Here is a 25,096-nt window from a genome sequence, read left to right as displayed (position 1 = left end):
TTCTTGAGAGTTGCCAGTGTTCAGTATCCATATTATAGAGCGTTGTCTCTCACAATTTTTGTACATTTCTACATTCTAATTCCTACATTCTCACCCCATACATTCTCCTTGGTTTCAATCTTCTTCGACCAGATCCAAATGCTCCACTTTATTGGTTGATGTCTCAAGTTTTCCTTCTAACTTCTCCAGAAATTGCTTTTGACATTACTTCATCGATTCTGTTGTCTTACAAGTGTGAACAATAAATACTCATTGCTAGAGAGTATACAATACATTTTTCAATTATTCTGTGTACATACATATGAACATTAATGTACGTAACAACATTCATATTGTGTAGATATACTCAGGAAAATGACAGAAATAAATTTTAACCAGAACAAGTGAGGCAGGCAGGAGACGGGTGTACTAGATAACTGACGGACTGCTATTCTGTGTAGAAATAATTAAACGTAACACTACACACATTTAATTTCTCACACAACGAAAGTGGAATCGTTGTTCAAAATTTAGTCGCAATATCTTCACTAATGCTCAACTTATTAACAAAATGCTAAAGCCAATAAAGCCAAGTAGGATATGCAATGAACAGTGCGATATGTCATGTATATATATATAAAATATACTTCATTAACATTTTGTTCATGTGTTGTTGTATTCAACTAAAATTGAACTTGATAACTTTAAAAAAGAAAGTACGAAATAACCGTAACCATAACCGCGAAAAATGTAATTATAAAATTATTTATCTTGGTCCTCTTTATAGCTTAAATAATTTCCAAAACTGTCAAGATCTATTTTTCATTTCTTATCTTTGCATACTCCAAAACTGGACTCGTCCTGTTCGTCGGAATATTCCAATCTTGTTTCCTGTTTGTTTGGAGTTTCATGCATCTTATATCAATGACCTTATGTGACAGGTTGCTCTATAGTTTAAAGTACGATTCACATCCATGTGCTTCGACTGGGGATATGAACTGGGACTCTCGCAGTCTAGTACTCATCAAGGACTATATTACTGGGTAATTATAAATGATTCATTTAAAATGATCGGGTTTTAAAGTGAAATATATCGAAAACTATTAATATAGTATGCTTGAACTAATGACGAAATCAAACAACACATTTGAAAGCTTAATTTTTCATGTTCCAAATTTTTGATTGTGGCGATATATGACAGCATAAACCTAGTTCCCAAAATGGCGTCTATGCAGCAGAAAGTGGAATATGAGAATTGTTTTCCGTTGTTACTTTTACAGTTGCAATCATTTCCACAAGAGAAAGAGGATTCCAAGAAATTTTTATTTCAACTTGATGGAGTACCGTCCCGTTGCTATATCGAAGTACGTCGCTATTGATCGAATAACTGCCAAGCCTCTGGATTTGGCAATGTGCTGAAAATCATTTTGCACTTTTTCCATGGGCTCCTAGATCAGACAATTTGTGATTTATTTCTTTGAGAGCATGTCAAAGACACTGTGTATGTGCTTTCACTACCAACAACTTTGGGCAAGTTCCAGGATTGCGTTACAGCTGCATTTACGACCATTATTGGGGTTATGGTACAGCGCATGTTTGATGAACTAGGCTATTGCATAATGTGTGTCGTGTGGCAAAAGGAAGCCACATCAACATGCGCTTCCTTTTGTGTAACAGTATTACGAAACTTGGACAGCTTTTGTATATTTTCGTGTGTAATTCGTTATTGTATCTGTTTTACGTTCTTCAGTGCAGTCTATTCAAACCCAGTGAATTATTTGTAATCACCCTTATAGGGTTGACAACTTTATCTATAAACTCTTTTACAACTTTTAAACTATTAAATAAAAACATGGTGAATTTATGAACGGTCTTCACATTAAACAAAACTTACAATGTCACAGTTATTATTCGGTGTGAAAAAGTAAGACGCTACGCTATCACAAATATCAAATTTTGGAGACTCTACAACAATAATAACGTAAGTAAGACGAACAGGGTAGTGTACATCCGAAGCACCTTACTATAAAACACTATGCTTACTTATCGCAAGTCATTCTTTAATATGTACTGTAGATTGGAAATATAATCTTAGGTAGTGTCATTTGAAATAATACAACTTTATGTCGAGAGTCCCAGAAATAATACAACATTGTAAATCTGGTGGTATTGCAAGCTATATCAAATATTTTCTCACTGTTCATATTTGCATCATACAAAATTTCAGTGTTTCTTGTAGTATATTGGTTTAAGAGTTATAAAGGGCGTTACGAAAGAAATGAGTATATTTATTTGATTCAGGGGTAAAAGTGTAGAGGAACGTGGGAGGATAACGTTCCCCCACTTTCAAAAATATATACGGCGTTCCTCCACTTCCTAAAAATTACAATGGGCACAGATAGGCACGGGAGACGGCGTGACGTCATCCGCCCTCCCACCTTTTCAGATCTACTTTTACCCCTGATTTGAGGTGTAGTTCGACAGTTAATTACATGGTGTCGTGAATAAAGGGATTTCAAATCACGCAATGATAAACGATGTCTCAAAGTCAGATTCACAATATTATCACACACAATATTGATAGTTCATAATCACTGAACTGTTGTGACGAAAAGTTCTGACAGAGTACTTTTTTTTGTTTACTTTGAAAATTATGACAAAATAGCAAATCTATGGAAATCTCCTCTTACGTGAAAGATTTAATCGTAGTAGTTTGATAATTTATTACAGAAAGATTTTGAATTGAAGCTTACATGTATATACTTCTTTTTTCAGAACCAGAAGAAGAAGTACCATATGACAGAACAACAGACGAGCAACTTATAACTAAAACTGATGTAAGTTTTCTGTGTCTTTTCCAAATTTAAACAAATGAGTTAAGATTCATATTGTGAAATGGCATCAGACCTCCAAACTGTTGTGATCTGATACCGAAACCGAAAGTGGTACAGAGTCAAGGGCAAAGACATAACCTATTCTTGGGACGTTAAATCTCCCTTTGAAGTAGCGGACTCTCATCGTGGGAAAGAAGTGAAGCTGGGAGGGCAACTACCATTTCATCTGTATGTTCTTAGCTTAGACTCACGGGTGGTTATTAGAACTTTATGAGAGGATGATCAGTGAACGTTTTTCTCTAAGGTTAACATGTACCACCCCAATCTGCTTGAATCTGGATCCAATGTTTGCTCTCTGCTTAAAAAGAATTTTAAAAACCAAATAAACAGAAAAATATTAAAAATTACAAAAAAGTGCATCTTTTTTCTTTGTTTAATAAGATTCAAGGAGTGTTGTTTTCGGTCTTTTCGGTCCACTGATAATTTCGATTATCTCGAAAGTTAGATTCAAAAAACCTTCTTCCTGCGGCTGCACATTGTTTCCATTGTCTTCGACTGCGTCATCTTCATCCAATTGGCAATTCTCAAATAACTTGGATAGCTTCTAACTGTACCTCCACCCTATAGATGATTTGTAAGAGTCTTAGATGTGAAAAGGGAAACCATATGCAGTTTCAATCATTGTCGCTCATGAGAACAGAACTCATGTCGATTACAGCGAATCCCTAGAAGAATTCACAGGGATTCAATCGGCACTATGAAGCCACATAATTTTGCGTATTAAACTCTCGTGAAGTAGCAAAGGAGAGTTGTATTATAGGCTCTACCATCACAATCGGCCCTGATAGACTTACCTTTCCCCATAGGATGTCAGTCCTGTTCTATTGCAGTTTCCGGTGCTTTAAGAAGTTATTGTCTTTCCCTCGATCGATTAATATTTGAAAGCAAATAACAGTTATATGATAAGCTCAGATTGGAAGATGGAATGCTCAAAAATAAAAACCCAGACCAGGGAAAAGAATCAACTGGGGTTAGTCACTTGCTAGCACAAAAGATAAGTAGGATTTGACTTAGTCTTGTACTTGTTACAAAATAATAATATCGTTTCCGAATGAGGAAGAGTTCACTATTGGTATAAACATAGCAAGGTAGTCTTCGACAGGCAGTATACTGATTTTAGTGTAAGCAAATTAGACAAAATGGCGGGGAAAATTCATAAAGAAGTAAAACTTTGCAGAGTTGTGTGCAATAGTAGTCCAATCAACATACTAAACGTTCTGGAAAATCCGAGTGAAACTTCAGTCGCCATATTGGAAAATTGCCGCCGCCGATGCCGTAAAACTACTTGTTTCATTATTTCGCACACAAAACTCCAGAAAATCTTCAGCCAGAAATAAAAGTCATTACAAATGTCTGAAATAGTGGTTCAATCACCATACTAAAAGCCCTGGGAAGTCCAAGTGAAGTTTTGGCCATTATCTTGGAAAATATCCGCCACCAGTGCCATGAAACATCTTTTTCAATACGAGTATGGTAGACTTTATTTCAGCTCAGGTAATAAAGATCTAGTCAATTAATCTTAACAGTATGCGTTGTACCTTCAGTTATTGCAACATGCACACTTTTACACTGCAAAGTTGTGAACCAGCATGTATGGAAAGGGGCAACGATTTTATAGCATATAATTATTATTTATTAATTTTGAAAATGTTAGTACAAACACTTGAAAATGAGTAGTGATTTCGTCTGTCTAAAATGATAAGTGCACCTGTCTCACTAATATATTCAAATTGCAACTTTCGTCTTTTTCATGTATTTACAATCAGTACGGGCTAATTTGCTGACACAACAATCATTATCCATTCACATCTTTCAAGAACAAAACAAGTTCACGCTGTTGGATCCAGACTCGAACTCAGCGATCATCAAACTTCAAGACGAAGTACTCAGAGTCGACGCAACAGGCAAGGATATTGAAAATGAACCTCACCTGATGACGCTGTACGAGAAATTCATATAGTTTCTAGATTCAGTAGAGAAGGCCAAGCGAACGGTCTACTTACGGATTCAGTATTTTCGTCAGGTTCAACTCTTGCGAGCATTCATACATGCTAAAAGAAGTGGAAACTAGGCATTACATCTTCACAATGTTAATGGAATGCTTCCCTACTTCCATGCTGTAGGACATTTAAATTGAACGAAGTCATATCTTCAGGAAATGTGTGCTCTCCTCAGCAAAATGTCCATAGATAAGCACGGGAAATCAGAAGAACTGAGAAGTTCTGGAGTGGTTTGTGGACCGACTTGACTTTAGAACAATTTCTCATGCGATCAATTAAGAGTATTGGAGTTCCGTCCCACGGTTGCAAAGTGTGAGACAGTATTTTGACTAATTGGATTTTGAGTATCCCAGCCACAACTGGAATTAGCAACAGCCTCGAAAACTTTTGTAATGTCAACACAAATCAGGTGAGCAACGCGTAGAACTTAAACATGCAAGGAAAGCTTGTGATGATGCAGATGTTAAGAAGTTGATCGACTGGCTTTGATGCTACAATCCTTTTCCTGAACACAACAAACTTGTGTCGATCGCTACCAGCATCACTGGTGATGATACAATCAACTGTGATGTGCGTTTCGGGATTGGGATGATAACAGTACGAAGTAATATTGGAAGCAATTTCAAAGATGTGAAACTAAAGCGACGCGGTGAGGTACATTCCTTGGAAGCAGACAAGTGGTGTGTGAATACATGATGTGACTGTACCTGTAAACACTTCACTCTGTTTCATCGAATATTTGGAGTCATTTAATGTGACGACGATTTGGAAGAGTGCTTCTCCTGCGAACAACTTCATTCTCTGAGACCATTGTCTCTGTTTGATTATATTTTTAAGAAAAACGAAGAAGTCTGTATTGTTCGAAGTTTTTCATTTCATCGATGACGCAAACCCAGGAAGCGACAATCATCCCGAACAAGGTGTCACTGTCATAGATGGTGAATATCTTTTGCATCCAGTTATATAGCCTCAGCAAGGAACGTTTGGTGATATTTTCGATTGTTACAGCGCTTACCTCAATGAACATTATGGGCGATAAACAACTATTGCATTTAAAGTTTATAATCAGCAAAACACCAAGAGATTGAACGAACACGACGATCACGATTCATTCGATAAACAATTGTCATATCAACAGCTTCAACAGCACTGGGAACGTCTCAAGAAGAATTCTTTGCTAACAATATTGCAACAAGAGTCGTTTCATTATCCAGTTTCCTCGTCATCTTTCCACAACTGGATTCTCTGTACTAACAGTAATAGCTGATGCAGATACGCGTATGGTGAAGAATGCTGTTGAATTGTCCGTTTCCAGATCTAAACGCTTATTTTTATTTCCGGACAGGATGTTGACTTCTTTGTCTTTCTCCTGATAATTACAGGTCAACATGTGGATATTTCATTCGTGAAACAAGCCTCTGTAAAAATTGAGAACAAAGTATGCAGCACTAAAATATTACAATCCAGCCTAGGTAAAATGAAAGAACATCTTTTCATACACGCAGTAAGTGGTTGTGATACCATTTCATCACCCTATCGTCAAGGAAAGTATAAATCTTTCAAAACTGTATAAAGCCAAAAAGATTTAAGAGAGTGTGTATGCGTATTTGCAGCCCATAATGAATCTAAATCTTCGATTGCTGCAGCTGGAGAAAAATATCTGCTTACTTTCTATGAGACGCCGAATTCTGTTTCCACTCTATATACTCTGCGATATTATAACTTCATGAAAGCTATCGCAAAGACTTCTGTCAATGGAAGAATAAAGCTGGAATATTTACGGCCATCTAGTGTATCACCAAGTGCAACAACGTTTTTCTTTTTTGACACAGGCCCGTCTTTCAGATCCGACATCTGAAACTTTTGACCGGAACGGGTTGTCATCCTAGCCATTTACTTGTTTTCTTATCTTTATTAGATATCCATGTTTGAAAGAAAAAGGTGAAAAGGAAAGAACAAAACAAACAAAAAGCAAACAAGCAAAAGTAAACTATGAAAAATTAACAAAAATTTCCTTGCGAAGTGCTATTCAGCTTAACTCTATCTGCACCTATCTCGCACTATAGAGCTTAGTATTTCAAGCTCTAATCTAACAACTATAATAATATCGTCGACAGCGTCACAAACTGTCGTATCTCAGTTTTCTAAACTTTTCAGGAGAGCGATTTTTAGCTTTTCACACAACTTTGAACAACCATAACTCTAAATCTATTTTACCGAAAGCAGATAAAATTTACCAAGTTATAACTTAAATCATAAGAAATCAGTGTAGAAAGTTTTATGGAATTTGCCTGTAAAACCTTGTGGAAAATTTGGCGGGAAAAAGATACGACAGTTTGTGACGATGGTAATCCTCTCTTGTATGAAAGATACGACGCATATTTCTTATACTGAGAACTACATTAATAGATGAACAATCGGAATATATCGCACTTTTATTGAAAAAATTCGTGTTTATTACACAAAATAATTTTCAAACGCTTCCTGAGATTCTTGAGGGTAAAACGAAATTCCTGAGAGCACACATGAAACACAACATTAAGAGCGTACTAACCATAACATAAAATAATGCTATCAAGTTGTTATTGCCAGAATATAAAATCTTGCAAAGTAATTTGCAAATTGCATGCTTTGATATTGCACTTGAGAAGGATAGCTAATGTGGTAAGTTTTTTGTAAAATTGAACATGTTCAGGGTTTCGAATGATTGGAGTTGGGGCCGGACACAATGATAACGAAAAATAAAATGAAATGAAATCTTTGAGTTTTACGTCCCACGGTTATGCTAAAGGAGACGGTGATTATGAGAAATAAGTGAAATGGTGGAATGAAGAAAGTGGGAGGAAACGGGAGAACCCCGAGAAAACCCACGCACACGGTGTTTGTCCACCACAAAGTTCACTTGGAGGGGGCTGGGATCGAACCCGGGATCCCAAGCACCAGAGGTGAACGCTCTACCACTGAGCCACCGCAGCCCCACCACAATGATAACGAGTCCTCGTACTTCTCTGGAGATAATTTTTGACAAGTCTGCTAAGTAGGAACTTCTATCTGGTGTATTCAATCTGCGTTCTTTTCACGGAAATAGTTCTGTAAGTGTCCTCAAAATGACTTGTCTTAAACTGAATGCAGTTTGGATAGTCTTTGTTCACTTTCACTTCGCGCATTTCCGTCCAATTGATTGGATTTCCATTTTCGTCACGTCTAACTGACAGAATACAAAAACATTGGGGCAGAGATCTAGTCTCGTACATCGCTTCTGTCAACACAATGAACGGTATATGGGTTCTTTTTCCTTGCCACTTTAACAATCGGTTCAAGTTGCGAGGGTACAAAATTATTGCCACAGTGCTTAATAAATGTGCTTATAGCACTGTGGATTGCATCTCCCTCATTATGTCCATGCCGAGATTCAAAGAATTGGAGAGGAATTTCTCTTATGTTCCTACGTGTTTGCACCGCATACCCCATCATAGCAACCAACCTGAACTCCTACTAGGTCCACCCTGTATTTCTCTAACTCACTCGTTACGAATTTTAACGCGCCTACCCTATAAAGACTTCTAATATTCCATGTTCCAAATCTCATGTCCATTTTCTTTTGCTGAGGTCGTGCCAAGTTATCAGTCCTTGTCCAAGGCTTTTGTGAATATTTTTGAACAAGTGCTTTTTTCTACAGGATGAGGTTGTTAGTCTCACCCAAACCCCCAAGCTGGAGGGCCACTCCTTGTCTGTCCGCGACTGCTTATTCAGTATATTTGCAGCTAACCTCTATATCTAAAGCCTTCTCCTCGATCCGCAACCTGAGGACGCCCCATGCAGTGTAAATATATATGTATACAGCCCCGCATTGATCAAGTATAACACTCTAGCTATAAGTTTATTTGTTTCGGCTGTTCCGAGCTTAAGATATAGGCCTAAGTAAAAATACATTAGGAATAAATGATAAAGAAACTAAGTCTATCTGATGGATAACAATAAGAAATTATATAAAAAGCAATGAGTTTATCAGTACGGGACTGTATACTCACTTTTCGGCCACTTTGTATATATAAACAAATTGATTTGAATATAGGCGTATCTATCCAGTTGCAAAAGATTTGTTGCTCACAAACTGTCGTAACTCAAGATACGACTGTTTGTGAAAATGGTTTATATGCTTCATCTTAAGATACGACACAATGACGTTATCACCACCGTCAAAACAACGCACATTACAGATGTGTCGTTTTGGAAAATTGTAGAAGTCAGTGTATGCAACCACATAGTAAAATATCTCAATTTTCGATTTTTTTGAGATACGACACTGTGACGCTGTCGACGATATGAGATACGATATAAAATACTTAAATAATACATTTTATTGTTATTAATTCTTATCTACTTATCTATCTATAACGATTATCTATCTAATCTACTCTTCTATTTTTTTATTTATTTTTATTTATTGTTTCCCTATAATTCTTAACCATTTAATTCCTAATAATTGATTTCTTTTCTTAATTATTTAGATTTTCTAAGATTGTAGTCTTAATTATTATGTTTTTTGATTACCTAGTTTCTAATTTTTGTTTAATTGTAATTATAGTTTCCACATTCTTATTTAATGCTTTACTATATTATTTATTATCATATGCATTTACTAATTAGGCTACAAATTATCCTTTTTTCTCTTCTTGTTATTCCACATGAGTGTTTAATAATGTTGTTTAATTAATTATATGTTTACTTTATTAATTATTTAAATTGTTATATTATTTAGTTAAGTTTTATTTAATAATATGTTACTTCATCTTCTTTCTTCGGTTTTCACCGTATGGCAATGGTTCCTCTCCTGTATGCTGTATGATTGTTTATCAAACTGCACTTCTCTTCATTTTTCACAACAAAACAGATCACTACGGTTTTTTATTGTATGATTAGTTCTCTGTGGTCACAGAACACATTTACACTAACGTGCTAAAAAAAAAATTACAGGAGCATTTCACTTCACTAATAATTTCCACTCTTATATGACCTAAATTTTAATGGATATTCATGAGGTATTCTGTAAGTGTTCTCAGTTTTGTGTCCATGCCGTATCACAGTCCTGTATGTGCTGACTTGAAGTCCAGGACCCACTCAGAGCACTTGCCCGTTCCGTGTGTCCTTCCGCCCGCACACCCAGGCTGGGAACGTCATTTCGGCCGAGGTCGATTGAAGCAGTGACTAATTTCACTATCTCTGAGACACTTCTCTTCACTTATTGTTCATGACGCAATGAGGTACAACATCCAAAAACCCGAAAACCGAAAACCCGGAAACCACGAACACAGAAGCGCACATGCGACGCACACATGGAAGACCACACGCATCCGCAGTTCCATCCGGTGTAAACCGGGGATGCGATGATCCAATTGCTCCTTTTCCCCTGGGGGCACGGAAAACCAGTGCCATCCTAAAGGTTTTCTTCGGTCCGCAGATTTCGAAGATTTCATTCATACAAAAACACATCCACTCTAATTCTATTTGTATTTATGCAATGGTCTATTATTCGTTTTCATTGTAATAAGTTCTTCTTCTTATTTCAGAATCTATTTGCAATTCGCTTTAAGATGTTAAAGTCATTTTCGTTTTCGATTATTTGTATTAGATTTTTATGTCTGATATTTTCCCTTTCTGGTATTACATCTTCTGTCAGAGGGCACCAAAAGATGTGGTGCTCTGCAGTTCCTATTTCGTCGTATTCACAAGCAAGGGCGCCCATCAGGGGCCCTTGAGGGGGCAAGGTGGAGCGCTCGCCCCCCTCAAGAGGAAATTGTACTTGGGAATATTGAAAACCCAATAAAATTTTTACATTAGTTACAGGAAAATTTGAAACTATATTTGAAACATAGCTTATATTTGCCCCCTTGGAAACCACAACATGGGCGCCCTTGTTCACAAGTTGTATTATCTTTGGCCTTTATTCTATACAAGTAAGTTTTATAAGGGCCGTGCCAACTTAGAAAGTGAATGACTTGGATCTAGATGTTTTAACTTTTTCCTTTTATTAATTTTTGTAATAATATCCCATAATCTTCTTGATTTATTTGAGTTTGTCCATTCTAAATTCCATATTTCTTCTATGGTTTCTTCGATCTCCTTCTTTGTTGTTACAGCCTTGCCTAGAAGATCCATTAGTTTTTCGTTTTCATTCTTTTTTAGCCAGTGGAATGCTACTCTTTGTAGTATTACCAGATGTAGTGGTTTTACATGTAGCAGTATATATAATGCTTCATTTGGCATTGTGTTAAAGGCTCCACTTAGTCTTATAAGTAAATTTCTTTGAGGCCTATTTATAGAACCTATTTTTTTTCTTCTCGAAAATTCTATGTACCCATAGACTTGAAGCGTATGCCATAGTCGCACATAGTAATGTATCATGGTATAGCTTTAATATTTTATTTGGTAGCTTGTATGTATTTTTGCCAATTGTCATCAGTTTCTTGGCAATTTTATTATTCTTTTCAACTACGTATTGAACATGTTTCCCGAAGTTTAAATTTTCATCTATTGTTACGCTTAAGTATTTAAATTCTGTTACTCTTTTTATTTTTTGATTTAATATTTTTATTTGTGGTTCCCTAGTTAATTTAGTTCCAAAAAGCACATAAATTTAGCTTTTTTCGCTGATAGCTTTAATTTCTTTCCGCTACTTTGTTAGTTTTTGTTTCTATTTCTCTTCTGGAATTTGCCGATGTTATTATTACAATATCACCGGAAAAGGCTTTGATTCTATCTATTGACTCGTTCTTTCCCATTTCCTCCAGGCAAGGCTGCAGTTGTATATCCCACATCAAGCGTCCCAAAATTGAACCTTGTGGATTCCCTTTTCATTTTGTATTTCTTTATCTCCTATTTCTGTTTGTATAACTATTTTTCTGTGTTGGAGCAACAACGGTTGAGTAGAACCTGCCGGAAACAGAATGGAGATGGCAGCTACTTGGACACAACCTAGTGCTGGTATTGACTGAAAAGCCATCAACTTCTAATCGCCTGCTGAAGCGAGATGGCAGCTACTTGGAGACAATCTAACGCTGGTATTGACCGAAAAGCCATCAACTCCTGATTGCCTGCCGAAGCTCATTTTCGATAACTGCAAATCTGGTTACGAGAAAGGCTAAAGTTGCAAAAGAAACGGAGGCATCTCGTGTTTTGCCCTATGTGGATACTACTCCGTACTGGCTGCATTAATAGTTCATGTAAAGATAAGGATTATGAGAATGATGACCTACTTCTGGATACTGAAGAATTCGAGCATATGGACAAACATCATGATTTCGAAGATGAATGTCGGATACATGATAGCAAAAGGACGAAACTTGTAATTTGAATACACTGAGAAAAAAATTGTAGGTGGCGTACTTAAAAAGATAGGTTACATGCGTAATTCCTGTAGTTTTTGGACTTAACGTACAGCAGACGTATAATTGAAAACGCATGTTTTATAATACTTTCTGTAGTGTTCCATCTATATGTACTTTCTGTATGAAACAATGTAGGCGGTCAGGATCTCACATACAAATGGACGTATATAACATATAGCTGACGAACGTAACATAAGTATATGCATGTGATATACGGAAAACTGTTAGATGTCAGACATCCTGCAACGGCATGATGTAACATCTAAGGGCAGTGCCTATGTAGCATACGGATAACGTATGCTTCGTACTGATTTCTATAGTAAGCAAGAGGATTCCGTATATTTGTACAATACACCTCTGTCCGGAGAACGGATTTTTCTCTGTGTATATCAGTGAGACAGGTGCATTTATCGTATCAAATTTTGTACCAACATTTTCAAAATCAATAAATAACTGTTACAAAATTGTTGGTCTTTTCCATAGATTCAGGGGTAAAAATGGGGGAAATCCGGGGCGACGCCGTTACACCATTTCCAGAAAATATCTATAGTGTGACCCGTGTACATGCTGTAATAACTGAGCGTACAACGCATATATCTGTTAAGGTTAATTCCGAGCTGGAATCAAATCGACCGAACCCGTTTCGAAAAAGTCGTTTCACGGTACTGGCGGCGGCCATTTTCCAAGATGGTGGCCGAAGACGCACTCGCATTTCCCAGAACCTTTAGTATGTTGATTAGACAGACCACTAGCCCACATACTTGTACTGACTTTTATTTCTGTCTGGTGATTTTCTAACGTTTTGTGTGCGGAATAACGAATAACGAAAAAAGTAGTTTTACGGGATCGGCGGTCGCCGTTTTCCAATATGGCGACTGAAGCTCTATTCGGAATTCCCGGGATTTTTAGTATATTGATTGGACCACTATTTCACACATCTCTGACAATTTTTATCTCTTTATGAGTTTTTTTCTGTCATCTTCATTATTTTTGTCTAATTTTCCCACACTATTTGCACTGTTCGTAGCATTGTTGGCATTTCCATGTTCAGTGTTTTGCAAATAATAAATCGTGTATATGATAGATTTAGAAACCTTATTGTAATAAGTCATCGAGTGTATCGCACTCAAGTAAACTTGTTCTAAATTCGAAAGAATATGATTGGATATCAGTGAAGTAGTTTGAATACACACTATTGGTTTGCTTTCCTGACAGGTTGATGATGAAGAAATGAAGCGACGACAAGAATATCTGAAAGCTCAACGAGATAAGTTACTGAGTCTGAAGAAGGAAGAAAGAGTGAAGCAGCTCAAGGCATCTGGAGCAACTACTTCAAAAGCTCGTCCCAAATCCGCACGCGCTGCTCAAAAGGCCCTGCAAGGAACACCAGATATAAACCCTAAAACATTACAAATTCGCAAAGCCTTAGCTGAAAGGTTAAAGGCTGAAGTTATTGGCAAGAAGTAAAAGTTCTTCACTATTATAAATGCTTTTTTTTTTTAAAATGTATGTATAAACCAAAAATTAGAAAGTCAAGCTCAGTAAAAGAAATTACACGTTGTGAAACACTGCTCAGGACACTGTTTGTCAAATATAATATTTACGTTGTAATGATCTAACAAAAACAACTGCTATGCTAAGAAACTTGCTTTAAACTGCCGCGATGATGAATTACATGTTCTTCAGGAATTTAAAAAGTTGGAAGTAAGTATTTGTTTATTTTTACTGGCCAAATAATTGGCGTCAATAACTGCACTAATCTGAAGTTACAATAATGTCTGAGAAAATAAGTGTCTCACATTTTATGTACATAATGTTAAACAAACCTGTAATAAAAACATGTCATCAAAATGATATGGTATGCTTATTTTCAATTTTATAACAAATAGAATATGAACATTACAAATGACAGATAAACACAAATACGATCAATATATTAATTTCAACCTAATTTCGAAGCAAAATTTATTGACAAATCACGAATAGAATTTAGTTTATGTTGTAACATGACTTGACAAAATAGTTTTAAGTGATTGTATATTTGTATAGTGCTTATAGCTTATTTGTTATATGTTATGTTTCTAATGTTGATAATGATATGATTTATTTGTGATAACGAGTCGTTTATTTGTGATCAGTGTGTACTTTTACTTTCAGCAACTAAATACTCGTGAAACGTTTTTGTACAATATCATATGTACATGTATGTTTTACAATAAAATGTTATCTGCAATACCTATTTGATTTGATGTTATTTATGGCAGGAAGTGACCATATTGTTCTTATCATCAATTACATCAAGTTAACTATTCTAAAAATTGTTGGTCGGCGGTGGCTCAGTAGTAGAGCGCTCACTTTTAGTGTATAGGCCCAGCTTTCGCCAAGTGAACTTTGTGGTGGACAAACACCATGTGCTTGGCTTTCCTCGCGGTTCTCCCGTTTCCTCCCACTTTATTCATTTTACCATTTCATTCATTTCTCATCATCACTGTCTGATTTAACCTGGCCGGCATAATCGTGGGACGTAAAACTCAAAAGATTTCATTTCATTTCTAAAAATTGTTAAATTAACAATGATGTAACACTTGAAAGACACATTAACCTGAACAAGTAATCTCAGACGGATAATGGACTAGTCTGACAGTGATATAGCAAACGATCAATAAGTTTAATATGTTGATTGATATTTATGTTAGATGTTAACGATCGTTGGAGAAACCGGTGGTATGTCTATGTATATACGAAGTAGAAAATTTTAAACCTTATCCTCTCTGCCTTGTCTGCCCGTTTTCTATGGCACAGTTCGCGGCACAGAAATTGTTACAAAAATTCTAAGTCCAAATTAATAAAAAAAAAACTCTTGCCCCGTTTTCTTATGCACCCAGAAATACATTTCTCAATCGATTAGTTGCGGCTAGTATTCAATACAAGTCCTCCCACTCCTCCACCTCTCCTTGTATAAAGCAGTGTGTGTGACGTAGTACACTCTTTCCATTCAGCTGAAAAAGAAACAGGAATCAAGTTTACAACGCTATAGCTTTAAAACAGTCTTTTCCATTCGTTTGTTCTGAAATATTTTTAAGACCCTAAATTTAAAAAAGTCACACAATGTTCCCAGAGCTTCACAACGACCTTTAGTTTCATTCTTTCTCTTCTTTAAAGACTGCAAGTAGTAAGATAATCCCTAAGAAATAAGAAATCTATGGAAATTGCCAATAACAGCAGTAGGTTTTGTATCTGTAATACACGCACAGAACTCTAAAATATCTACTGACAGAAATGAGTGTTATTCAATGATTCATTACATTTCTTTTCAGTAATTGCAAGCAAATGTTCCAGGGGCGCCATTTGGGCAGGACAGGAGGGTGTAATTCCCCCTCCCTTGAGCTTCATAAATACGTATTGTTTGATCAAATGTATAGTAATACACTAGTAAAAAAGTGAAAATCTTATGTCGGTGGATAATCTCCCCCCCCCCCCCGAATAAAATCTAAAAGACACTGCTTTTAGCAAAAAACCTATAGAGTTACGATAGCAAATTGCTAGAGAGCTTACATTTGGTTTCAAGAGTCGAAGGTTTGATCTCAACCCATATGAGTTCCTGGGTGACATTGAGAGAGAGGGAGAAATTCAAGTATGGAGACAGAGAAAGATGATTTATATACACAGATTTAGAATTGGGGAAAATGATCGGACAGCATTCGTATTATGACGAAAATTGTGATTTTGTGAAACAGAAGAAGGAAAGGTTTCGAACTGCGAGGATCACATTAGGCAGTTGTCGAATTAAGATGGAGAACTCTTTTTAGAGCATCAGATGATTACGAAGACAGAGAAAGATCTTGAGAACTGAGGAATTAAGAATTTGAAAAATTTGAAACTTCTGAGACGGGTTTCGAACTACAAACCTTATAGCTATCGTGCCACGACTTTATCCATTCTGCTACGGAGAACTCTATGTAATCATTTACATACGTTTCCTTTATCTACGTTGAAAGCTAACTTAACGAGATATTCCAAAATTTGACTCGGTGGATGCGTCGTTCAGATAGGATGTAAACCTCTTGTAACTTAGTTACAATGTATCGTGACGGATATAAATCATTGATCAGGTAATGGCGACTGCTTTGAAATAAATGCAGAGTATGAGAATTAAATCAGTCATATCTGTGGTTTCGTGTGGAGAAGAAACAAACTTGTGAACGAAAGGTGTAAGAACAACTCAAGTTATTAATATAAACTTTGCCGAACATTATTCACTTATATCATCATGAAAGGAATACGAAAGTCGTTCTGAAACGAAGAAATACAACTTTGCAAGCGAAAGGCAAAGAAACCTAAAGTAACGAGACTAAAGACAAATCATTTACCGCGTAGTCATCATGGTTCAGTCGTACATTCGCTTCGAATCCACGTCGTGCATTTTTTTATACTTTAGGATTTTTGATGACGCTTGATCGACGATGACACACGTTTTATTATATTCTGATATTTGAAAACTCGGATGTTTCACTAGTTGAACTATCAAATCTTCATGAATAATAATAGTAATAATACTAAACTAATAATAATTATCATTACCTCGTAGAAGATTAAAAGCTAGGAGCTAATTATCGCAGAGTTCATACCATTACAAGCAGAAACGTGACATCTGGCAGGAATATTTTGGTTTTGTTTAATGTTACCCACGAGAAGAGGATTTTTTCATCTTGTTTCTAAAACAAACAAAATAACATGAGAATTAACATTTTACATTCGAGACGGGACAACGCTAACTCAAATTATAGTCTCGCTTTGGAGATGAGAATCGAGACGAAAAGTATCGTAAACATTTCTCGTCTCGATTCTCGAAATAGTGCATGACTATTCTTTAAGTAACAATTGCTCTGTAGACTGAATCTTATAGGCTTTTTGTTACTTTGTATTTCAGAGTTCATTGAATTATGGTCTGTGTAGGTATTTTTGCAGCAAAGTTTTTTTAATTACCTCTGCATATCCTAAAAATTAGTTTATTATATGCCTTACTGTTGAGTGATATTCAGTTATTTTTATCACAGGTAAACATACAGTAGAATACTTTCTACATGAAACTTTAGTGGAAAGCTTTTGTTTAAAATGTGGGTAGTTGCAGAGGCGTGTCTTGAAGGTACAGAACCCCCTCTCCGAAATCCCTACGTTAGATAAATTTTGCCAAATTTTAGGGTAACTTTAAAACGTTTATTATTATTATTATTATTATTATTATTATTATTATTATTATTATTATTATTATTATTATTATTAATACTGAAGTGTTGTTAATTTAATGGTTCACCCTCTTTCACCCAGCTCCCGTCTAATGGGCATTGTGCTGAACAAACACCCTGTGTGTAGGTTTTCTACGGGTTCCGCTTCCTCCCACTTTCTTTATTCCAATATTTGTTTCATTCTCATCATCGACGTCTTCTGTAGCTTAGCCGGCATAGAAATTACTTAAAAACAAATTTTCTTACGGCTCTTATGAGTTCTGTATCCCTACTTTCTACATGAAATTTACCTCGAAACTTTCCGTTAAAACATTTAGCTAGTTGTATAGACGTATGCAGAGGGTATGCCCTGATGGTCCTGACACTTCTCTCCAATCTCGGCTATTTTGTAACTTCTGCCTAACGCTACGGGCGATTTTACAGATTTTAATACAATGTGTCCTCATACAGAATTTGTCTTCTATATTATTATTATTATTATTATTATTATTATTATTATTATTATTATTATTATTATTATTATTATTATAATCACAGTATATTTGAGACCTAAATATTACGTCCTATTCCAATGCAAATTAGCATATTCAAGAAAATTAGAAAGAAATGTTTTGGATCCTCTATAAGGATGAATTGCTTTATAAGAGATCTTTGGAAAGAGAAGAGGGGGAGAAGAAAGTATCAGCTACTGGACAATATGAAAATCGAACCTTCGGATTCCTTAAGAGAAACTAAATAGGATTTGTCTTCATCACGATATATAGTTACACCCTTTCTTTCGGTAAAAGACATTGGATTATGTATGCGTTATATTTATATTTTAACAAAATATACAAACAAATATAAAATAAAGAATAGTTTACCAATTTTTGTTGAACGAATATATGGAACGTGGTGAAAATGGCTAACGAAATACTATTCTTATTTCTAGTTAGAGTGGAAGAACTTAATAAGAATTCCACAATGACGTTTCAGACAAACTTATGACACGTACTAGTCCTGAAGGATGACCTGTTTGTATTCATGAATTGTTTGCGAAATACGCGAAGTTTTCAGAGAGTAGGAATCAAGATTCTAGACTGTGACGTCATGTTGTTAGTTTATCCGCTGTGGAGGAAATCTTTTCAACTCTAACTTGTAAGAACGAGAGAAATTGACTATTTTTCATTTCATGTTATTATACTTCAGAAATATCTACATTCTAAATTATAAAAATTTTGTGAATATCTTCGGAGGGACGCGAACCGCGGACCCCTAACCCACGAAACGAATATTCAAGCCACTACCTTAAGATTGCTCTTTTAAGTAAGTCAAGAAACACTCGTCTATGTAGCAAATTCCAAACGTTTACGATTCCAATATTTTGTTAACAAAAAAACACTGATTTCGGTCATGATAAAATACTATAGTCCAGAGAATGCAAGTTTAAATTTAAAAAGAAGACCGAAAGTATCTTCGTAACTTATCTCTATTACATTCGGTTATTCTCGTTTTACAAGTATTTCCATTAACCTTGAACGACAGGGACACGAACACAGACACATTGAGGACATTTAATATTTCAAAGGCTCTCCTCCCGGGAATCGAAACTGAAAGCCTACTGAACTATTTGATGGGTGGTTTGCCTGGTTCGTTTCCAACGCAAGTACGCTTGAGACGGACCACATCGTGTTGGTGGGTTTTCTCGGGACATTCCCACTTTCTCATTCCACCATTTCGTTTATCGTAATTCACTTGCTTCAATCATAGTCTTCCTCAACTTAACAGGCATAATCGTTGGACATTAAACGTAAAGATTTCATTTTCAAGCTGTTAACCGAAACTAATCCGAATCGAAAAACAATTATATTTTCTATTGCTCATTAATGTTTTTCACAAAAAATATGTAGAGAAAAACATGGGGAATCGTACTTCCATTCAAAAGTGAAACAGCAGACTCATAATACCTTAACCTAAAACGAAACCATTACATTTCGTTTGGAACATTTCCAAAATATATACGGATATTCTGAAAAGTGGCAATATAGTGTCTATTTTCAAACAAAACTGAACAAAATTACGGTTCGTTTTCTGAAATAAACGGACACATAACTAACTAACTAACTAACTCTATGGCCTATGGAACCCGGAGGTTCAGTGCCGCGTTCACAAAAGCTCTCCACTGACTTCTATCCTTAGCTAATTGGATCCAGTTTCTACTTTGTATTCCTATCTCTGCGAGATCCATCTTAATATTATCCTCCCATCTGCGCCTAGGTCTTCCTAATGGTCGTTTTCCTATGGGTCTACCAGTCAAGACTTTGAAAGCGTTTCTACTTTCTTCCATTCTAGCTACATGACCTGCCCACCTAAGCCTCCTAGACTTGACGACCCTAACAATGTTGGGTAAACCGTATAAACTATGTAGTTCCTCGTTATGAAGCTTCCGCCATTCCCCATTCTCGTTCCTCTTGGGTCCGAATATTCTTCTCAGGATCCTGTTCTCAAATACTTTCAGTCTATGTTCTTCCCTCAGAGTAAGCGACCATGTTTCGCAACCATATAGAACAACAGGCATGATTATCGTTTTATATATTTTAAGCTTCAAATTCCTCGACAGAATTCGCGACGACAAGAGATTTTGAACCGGATAGTAACACGAATTCCCTGCTTTTAGTCGACATTTAATTTCTTCGTGAATATGATTTTCGTCTGTTAATATTGATCCTAAATATTTGAAAGTATCCACTTTATCAAAAGTATTATTTAATATTTTAACGCCTCCACAATTTGCCGTATTACGGTCCAGACGCACTTCCATGTATTTAGTTTTCTCTGCATTTACTTCTAAACCCATGTCCCTGCAAGCGTTTAATAATATCTCTGCATTTATTTCTACTGTTCTCATATCATCCCCTATTAAATTTACATCATCAGCATATGCCATAACCTGGTGAATGCCGTTCAACTCTAGGCCCTGGTTGCTATCTTTGATTTTCCTTATGGCGTATTCCAGCACAAAGTTAAATAATAATGGCGACAACGCATCTCCTTGTTTCAGGCCATTTTCGACGTGGAAGCTCGTGGACAAAAATTTTCCTACCCGGACTTTACTTTGGGATTCACTTAAACATATCTTAATTAATCTAATTAGCTTTCTCGGTATTCCAAGCTCTGTAAGAACGTTGTATAATGTTTCTCTCCTAACCGAGTCGTAAGCCTTTCTGAAATCAATAAATAGTTGATGTACCGGGGTATTGTATTCCCACTTCTTTTCGAGTATTTGGCGAATGGTAAATATTTGGTCGATAGTTGATCGATTTCGTCTAAATCCGCACTGATAATCTCCAATAATTTCATCTGCGTATGGGGTCAATCTTGCTAACAGAATATTTGAAAGGATTTTATAGGATGTTGACAGAAGAGAAATGCCTCGATAATTATTGCAGTCAGTTTTGTCGCCTTTCTTGTGAATTGGAACAATGATTGACTCTTTCCACTCTTGTGGCAATTCTTCCTTGTTCCAGATAAGGAGAATGAGTTTGTGTATCTTGTTCCACAATTTTTCGCCTCCAGCTAAAATTAACTCAGCCGGAATTTCATCAACACCCGGAGATTTGTGTTTCTTTAATTTCTTTATAGCGGCTTCCACTTCTATTCGATTGGGTTCTGGAATATACGGTTCTGCGGTGTGTATCTCCTTTTCTCCACGCACATTAGTTTTTGGCTGCGTGTTCAGCAAATCGTTAAAGAAATCTTTCCATCTATTTAAGAGGCTATCCGTATCAGTGAGAACTGTTCCGTCAGATTTCTTTAATATATAAGCACGAGGTTGATAGCCTTTCTTAAATTCGCTGATCCCCTTATACATGTCCCGAATATTTTTATTTTTACTATTATCTTCAAGTTCCTTAATTTTAGCTTTCAAAAAATCCCGTTTCTTTGTTCTAAAAGTTTTGGAAGTTTCCCGCCTGATATCTGCGAAATTTTGTGTAGTTATTTCATTCGGATTTTGTAGCCACCGTAATTTTGCCTGTTTTCTCTTCTCTGCTAGTTTAATGCATTCTTGGTCGAACCATGGTTTGTTCCTACGTATTTCCGCGTGTCCCAATTTTTCTATTGCTGAACTTTTAATGCTATCTCTAATTTCAATCCAAGTATCCTCAACACTAGTGCACTCCGAGTCTTCTAAAACCGCGAATCTATTCGAAACTTCAATCTGGTATTCCTCTCTTACCTGGCTCTCTTCTAATTTCTTTAAATTAAATCTCTTCGTTTTCGGACATTGAGTATTACCTTTATTCAACGATAATCTCTCCCGTATTATCGCTGCTACCAGGTAGTGATCAGTGTCACAATCAGCCCCTCTAAACGACCGGACGTCAATTATGCTAGATTGTCTTCTTCTATCTACTAAAACGTGATCAATCTGATTATGTGTTTTTCCGTCTGGTGATGTCCAAGTGTATTTATGAACGTCGCGATGTGGGAATTTTGTACTCTTCACGATTAGGTTTTTGGATGTTGCAAAGTTCACGAGTCTAACACCGTTGTCATTACTTTCCTTATGCAAACTTTCGTTCCCGATAATCGGTTTGAAAATATCCTCTCGTCCTACCTTCGCATTGAAATCCCCTAATAGAATCTTCATATGGTATCGCGGGAGTTGGTCAAATATCCGTTCCACTTCTTCGTAAAAACTGTCTTTTATATCGTCATCCTTATCTTCAGTTGGAGCATGTACATTTAAAACAATAATATCACACCACCGTCCCTTAAGAGTAATAAAAGAAAGTCTGTCAGTAACAAATTCAACCCGTTTAATTGCTGGTAATATTCGTTTGTGAACGAAAAACCCTGTTCCTAACTGGTGATTTTTATTTCCTTCCCCGTAAAAGAACGTAAAATTTCCGGAATTCTCAGATCCATTTCCTTCCCACCTAACTTCCTGAACTCCTACTAAGTCCATCCTGTATTTCTCTAACTCACTCGTTACAGATTTTAACGCGCCTGCCCTATAAAGACTTCTAATATTCCATGTTCCAAATCTCATGTCCATTTTCTTTTGCTGATGTCGTGCCAAGTTATCAGTCCTTGTCCGAGGCTTTTGTGAATGTTTCTGAACAAGTACCTTTTTTTACAGGATGAGGGTGTTAGCCTTACCCAAACCCCCAAGCTGGAGGACCACTCCTAGTCGTCTGTCCGCGACTGCTTATTCAGTATATTCGCAGCTAACCTCTATATCTAGAGGCCTTCTCCTCGATCCGCAACCTGAGGACGCGCCATGCCGTGGTGACAGGAACGGACACATTCTGTTTCAAATTTAAACCGAACCCAAACCAGTTAACATAGAGTTTGTGTGGGTCAATGAAACCCTGACCCACAACCCACGGACCCAGCACCCATCGTGACCCACAACCGACCACCAACCGTGACCCAGTTTGACCCATGACCCACCGTGACCTAATATGGCCCACCACCCACTATGACCCACTACGATCTACCATCCACCATGAACCACTGACTCACCAAAACACATCGTCATCAACTCTGACATCATCCACGGCCTCTTTACCGACTAAAGAGTTTATACTTGTAATACAATCAGGTTGTGAAATTCAAACTAATTGGAGTTTGAATTTCTACCGTCAATCGCTCAAGCACCGCTCTTACAATAACGATGGATCTGACCTTTACGATATAAAATGGTAAAGTGTTTGTCATGAGTAAAATTACGAAGAATTTCAATTAAATTACACTGTTCAACAACGAAAATGTAAATTGAACAAAATCAGCTAATTATTATTGATTTTGTGGTGCTGATCACGAATTTGAAAGTTATTTTCGAATATTAGCTCTACTTTTCGTTTTACAGGCATATCTAATAATAACGCTTTAAAAATAAATATATTCGCTTCGTTTGGGGTAAAATGTTACACTGATCTGGCAACACTGGAGAAACTATATGAACGCTTGGTTTCATTGTGTTACTTATCTCAGTAGTGTTCTGCTATTGTTAGAAAAGACAGGTTTAGTGCAGTTATCAGCGTTTTGGGTGTGACTTTTGTGTATTGCAGGACATAAAAATACAACTACAAGTACGCAAAAATACTGGTATTTCAAATGTATATTTTTAAATAGTTGTCGGAACTATTTCAAGTGACATTTTGAGAATTTCAATAAACAAAAACGCCGGGAAATTGTGTAAACAGTGCGGATAGCTTCTGATACGTGTGTGGGGAAGTGACATTTTCCTCACAAAAGCAGACTATAACACCACTAATAAGAAATGCCTATCAATATTACTTTGGTTGTAAAATTGGAGACCAAGATAAATCTTGGGCACCCCACATTGTGTGTAACACTTGTGCCAGCAATCTAAGAAATTGGATTAATGGGAAGGGGTGCTCAATGCCTTTTGCAGTGCCCATGATTTGGAGATAGCCAAGCGACCACATCAGAGACTGTTATTTTTGTATGGTTCCTTCCGTCAAGAAGGGAATTTCTACGAAGAAGAAGCGGGCCTTGATCTATCCTAACATTCCTTCTGCAATGCGCCCTGTTCCACATGGAGAAGGACTACCTGTTCCTGACCCACCTAAAGAATACGATCTTTTTTTCTGATGATGATCAAGAAGTTGAAGCTCCTGAATCAAGTACTTCGAAGGACCCTACGTTTGTTGTAGAAGAACCTCCATGTGAACCACATAGACTTACTCAATAGGAACTAAGTGATCTAATCAGAGACTTGGACCTCTCGAAAAGCAAACCCGAAATTTCAGCGTCACGCTTAAAGCAATGGAATTTATTGCAGGAAAAAGTAAATATTTCGGTGTATCGGAATAGGGAGATGTTCACTTCATTTTTGACTATGGAAGACACACTTGTGGTATGTACAGATGTAAATGGTCTCATGAGGGCACTTAAAATTAATTACGAACCTACGGAGTGGAGGCTCTTTATAGATTCGTCCAAGGTGAGTTTAAAGGCAGTGCTTTTACATATTGGAAATGAACTTCTTTCAATTCCTGTAGGTTACGCAGTTCATATGAAGGAATCTTATGAAAACTTGAAACGTTTACTTCAAGCCATTAAATATTACGATTTTCAGTGGCTCATTTGTGGTGACCTTAAAGTAATAGCACTGTTGCTAGGTATGCAGTTAGGGTATACAAAGTATTGTTGCTTTATATGTGAATGGGACAGTAGATATCGTGGATCTCATTACCGCAAAGTGATTGGAGTACCAGAGAAACTCTTCAGCCGGGAGTGAAAAATGTGCAGCATGAACCACTGGTAGATCGTAACCGAATTTTGCTTTTGTTAAGAGCATGGACCAAGAGGATGAGGCCTGTAAGTACCTAAGAGGACAATTTCCTCGATTAAGTGATGCCAAAGTTAAAGAGGGTGTTTTCATAGGGCCACAGATTAGGCAACTATTCAAAGATCACAAGTTCGACGAAATTCTCCAAGGTGAGGAGAAAGCTGCGTGGGAAAGCTTGAAGAGTGTTTGTTCACAGCTCTTGGGAAGACACCGAGCAACAAATTACAAACAGCTGGTAGCAAAGTTGTTATTGTGCTACGAAAATCTTGGTTGCAATATGTCTGTG

General features: G+C 36.6%; 1 protein-coding gene across 2 annotated transcripts in view; it reads left to right on the top strand.

Moving 5' to 3' along the window:
* Positions 1–14,494, top strand: part of LOC145664402 (cilia- and flagella-associated protein 36) — a 117,812-nt gene extending 103,318 nt beyond the window's left edge. For both annotated transcript variants that reach the window (XM_081731078.1, XM_081731077.1), the window contains exons 6-7: positions 2,755–2,816; positions 13,477–14,494. In XM_081731078.1, the coding sequence (XP_081587204.1) occupies positions 2,755–2,816; positions 13,477–13,728 (314 nt within the window). In that variant the 3' untranslated portion in view covers positions 13,729–14,494. The remainder of the gene's footprint in view (positions 1–2,754; positions 2,817–13,476) is intronic.
* Positions 14,495–25,096: the final 10,602 nt, after the last annotated feature.

This window comes from Thermobia domestica, chromosome 11 (assembly GCF_964235325.1).
Source record: "Thermobia domestica chromosome 11, izTheDome1.hap1.1, whole genome shotgun sequence".
Lineage (NCBI taxonomy): Eukaryota > Metazoa > Arthropoda > Insecta > Zygentoma > Lepismatidae > Thermobia > Thermobia domestica.
Note: the sequence above shows the minus strand (reverse complement) of the source record. Positions and strands in the feature narration are given on the sequence as shown.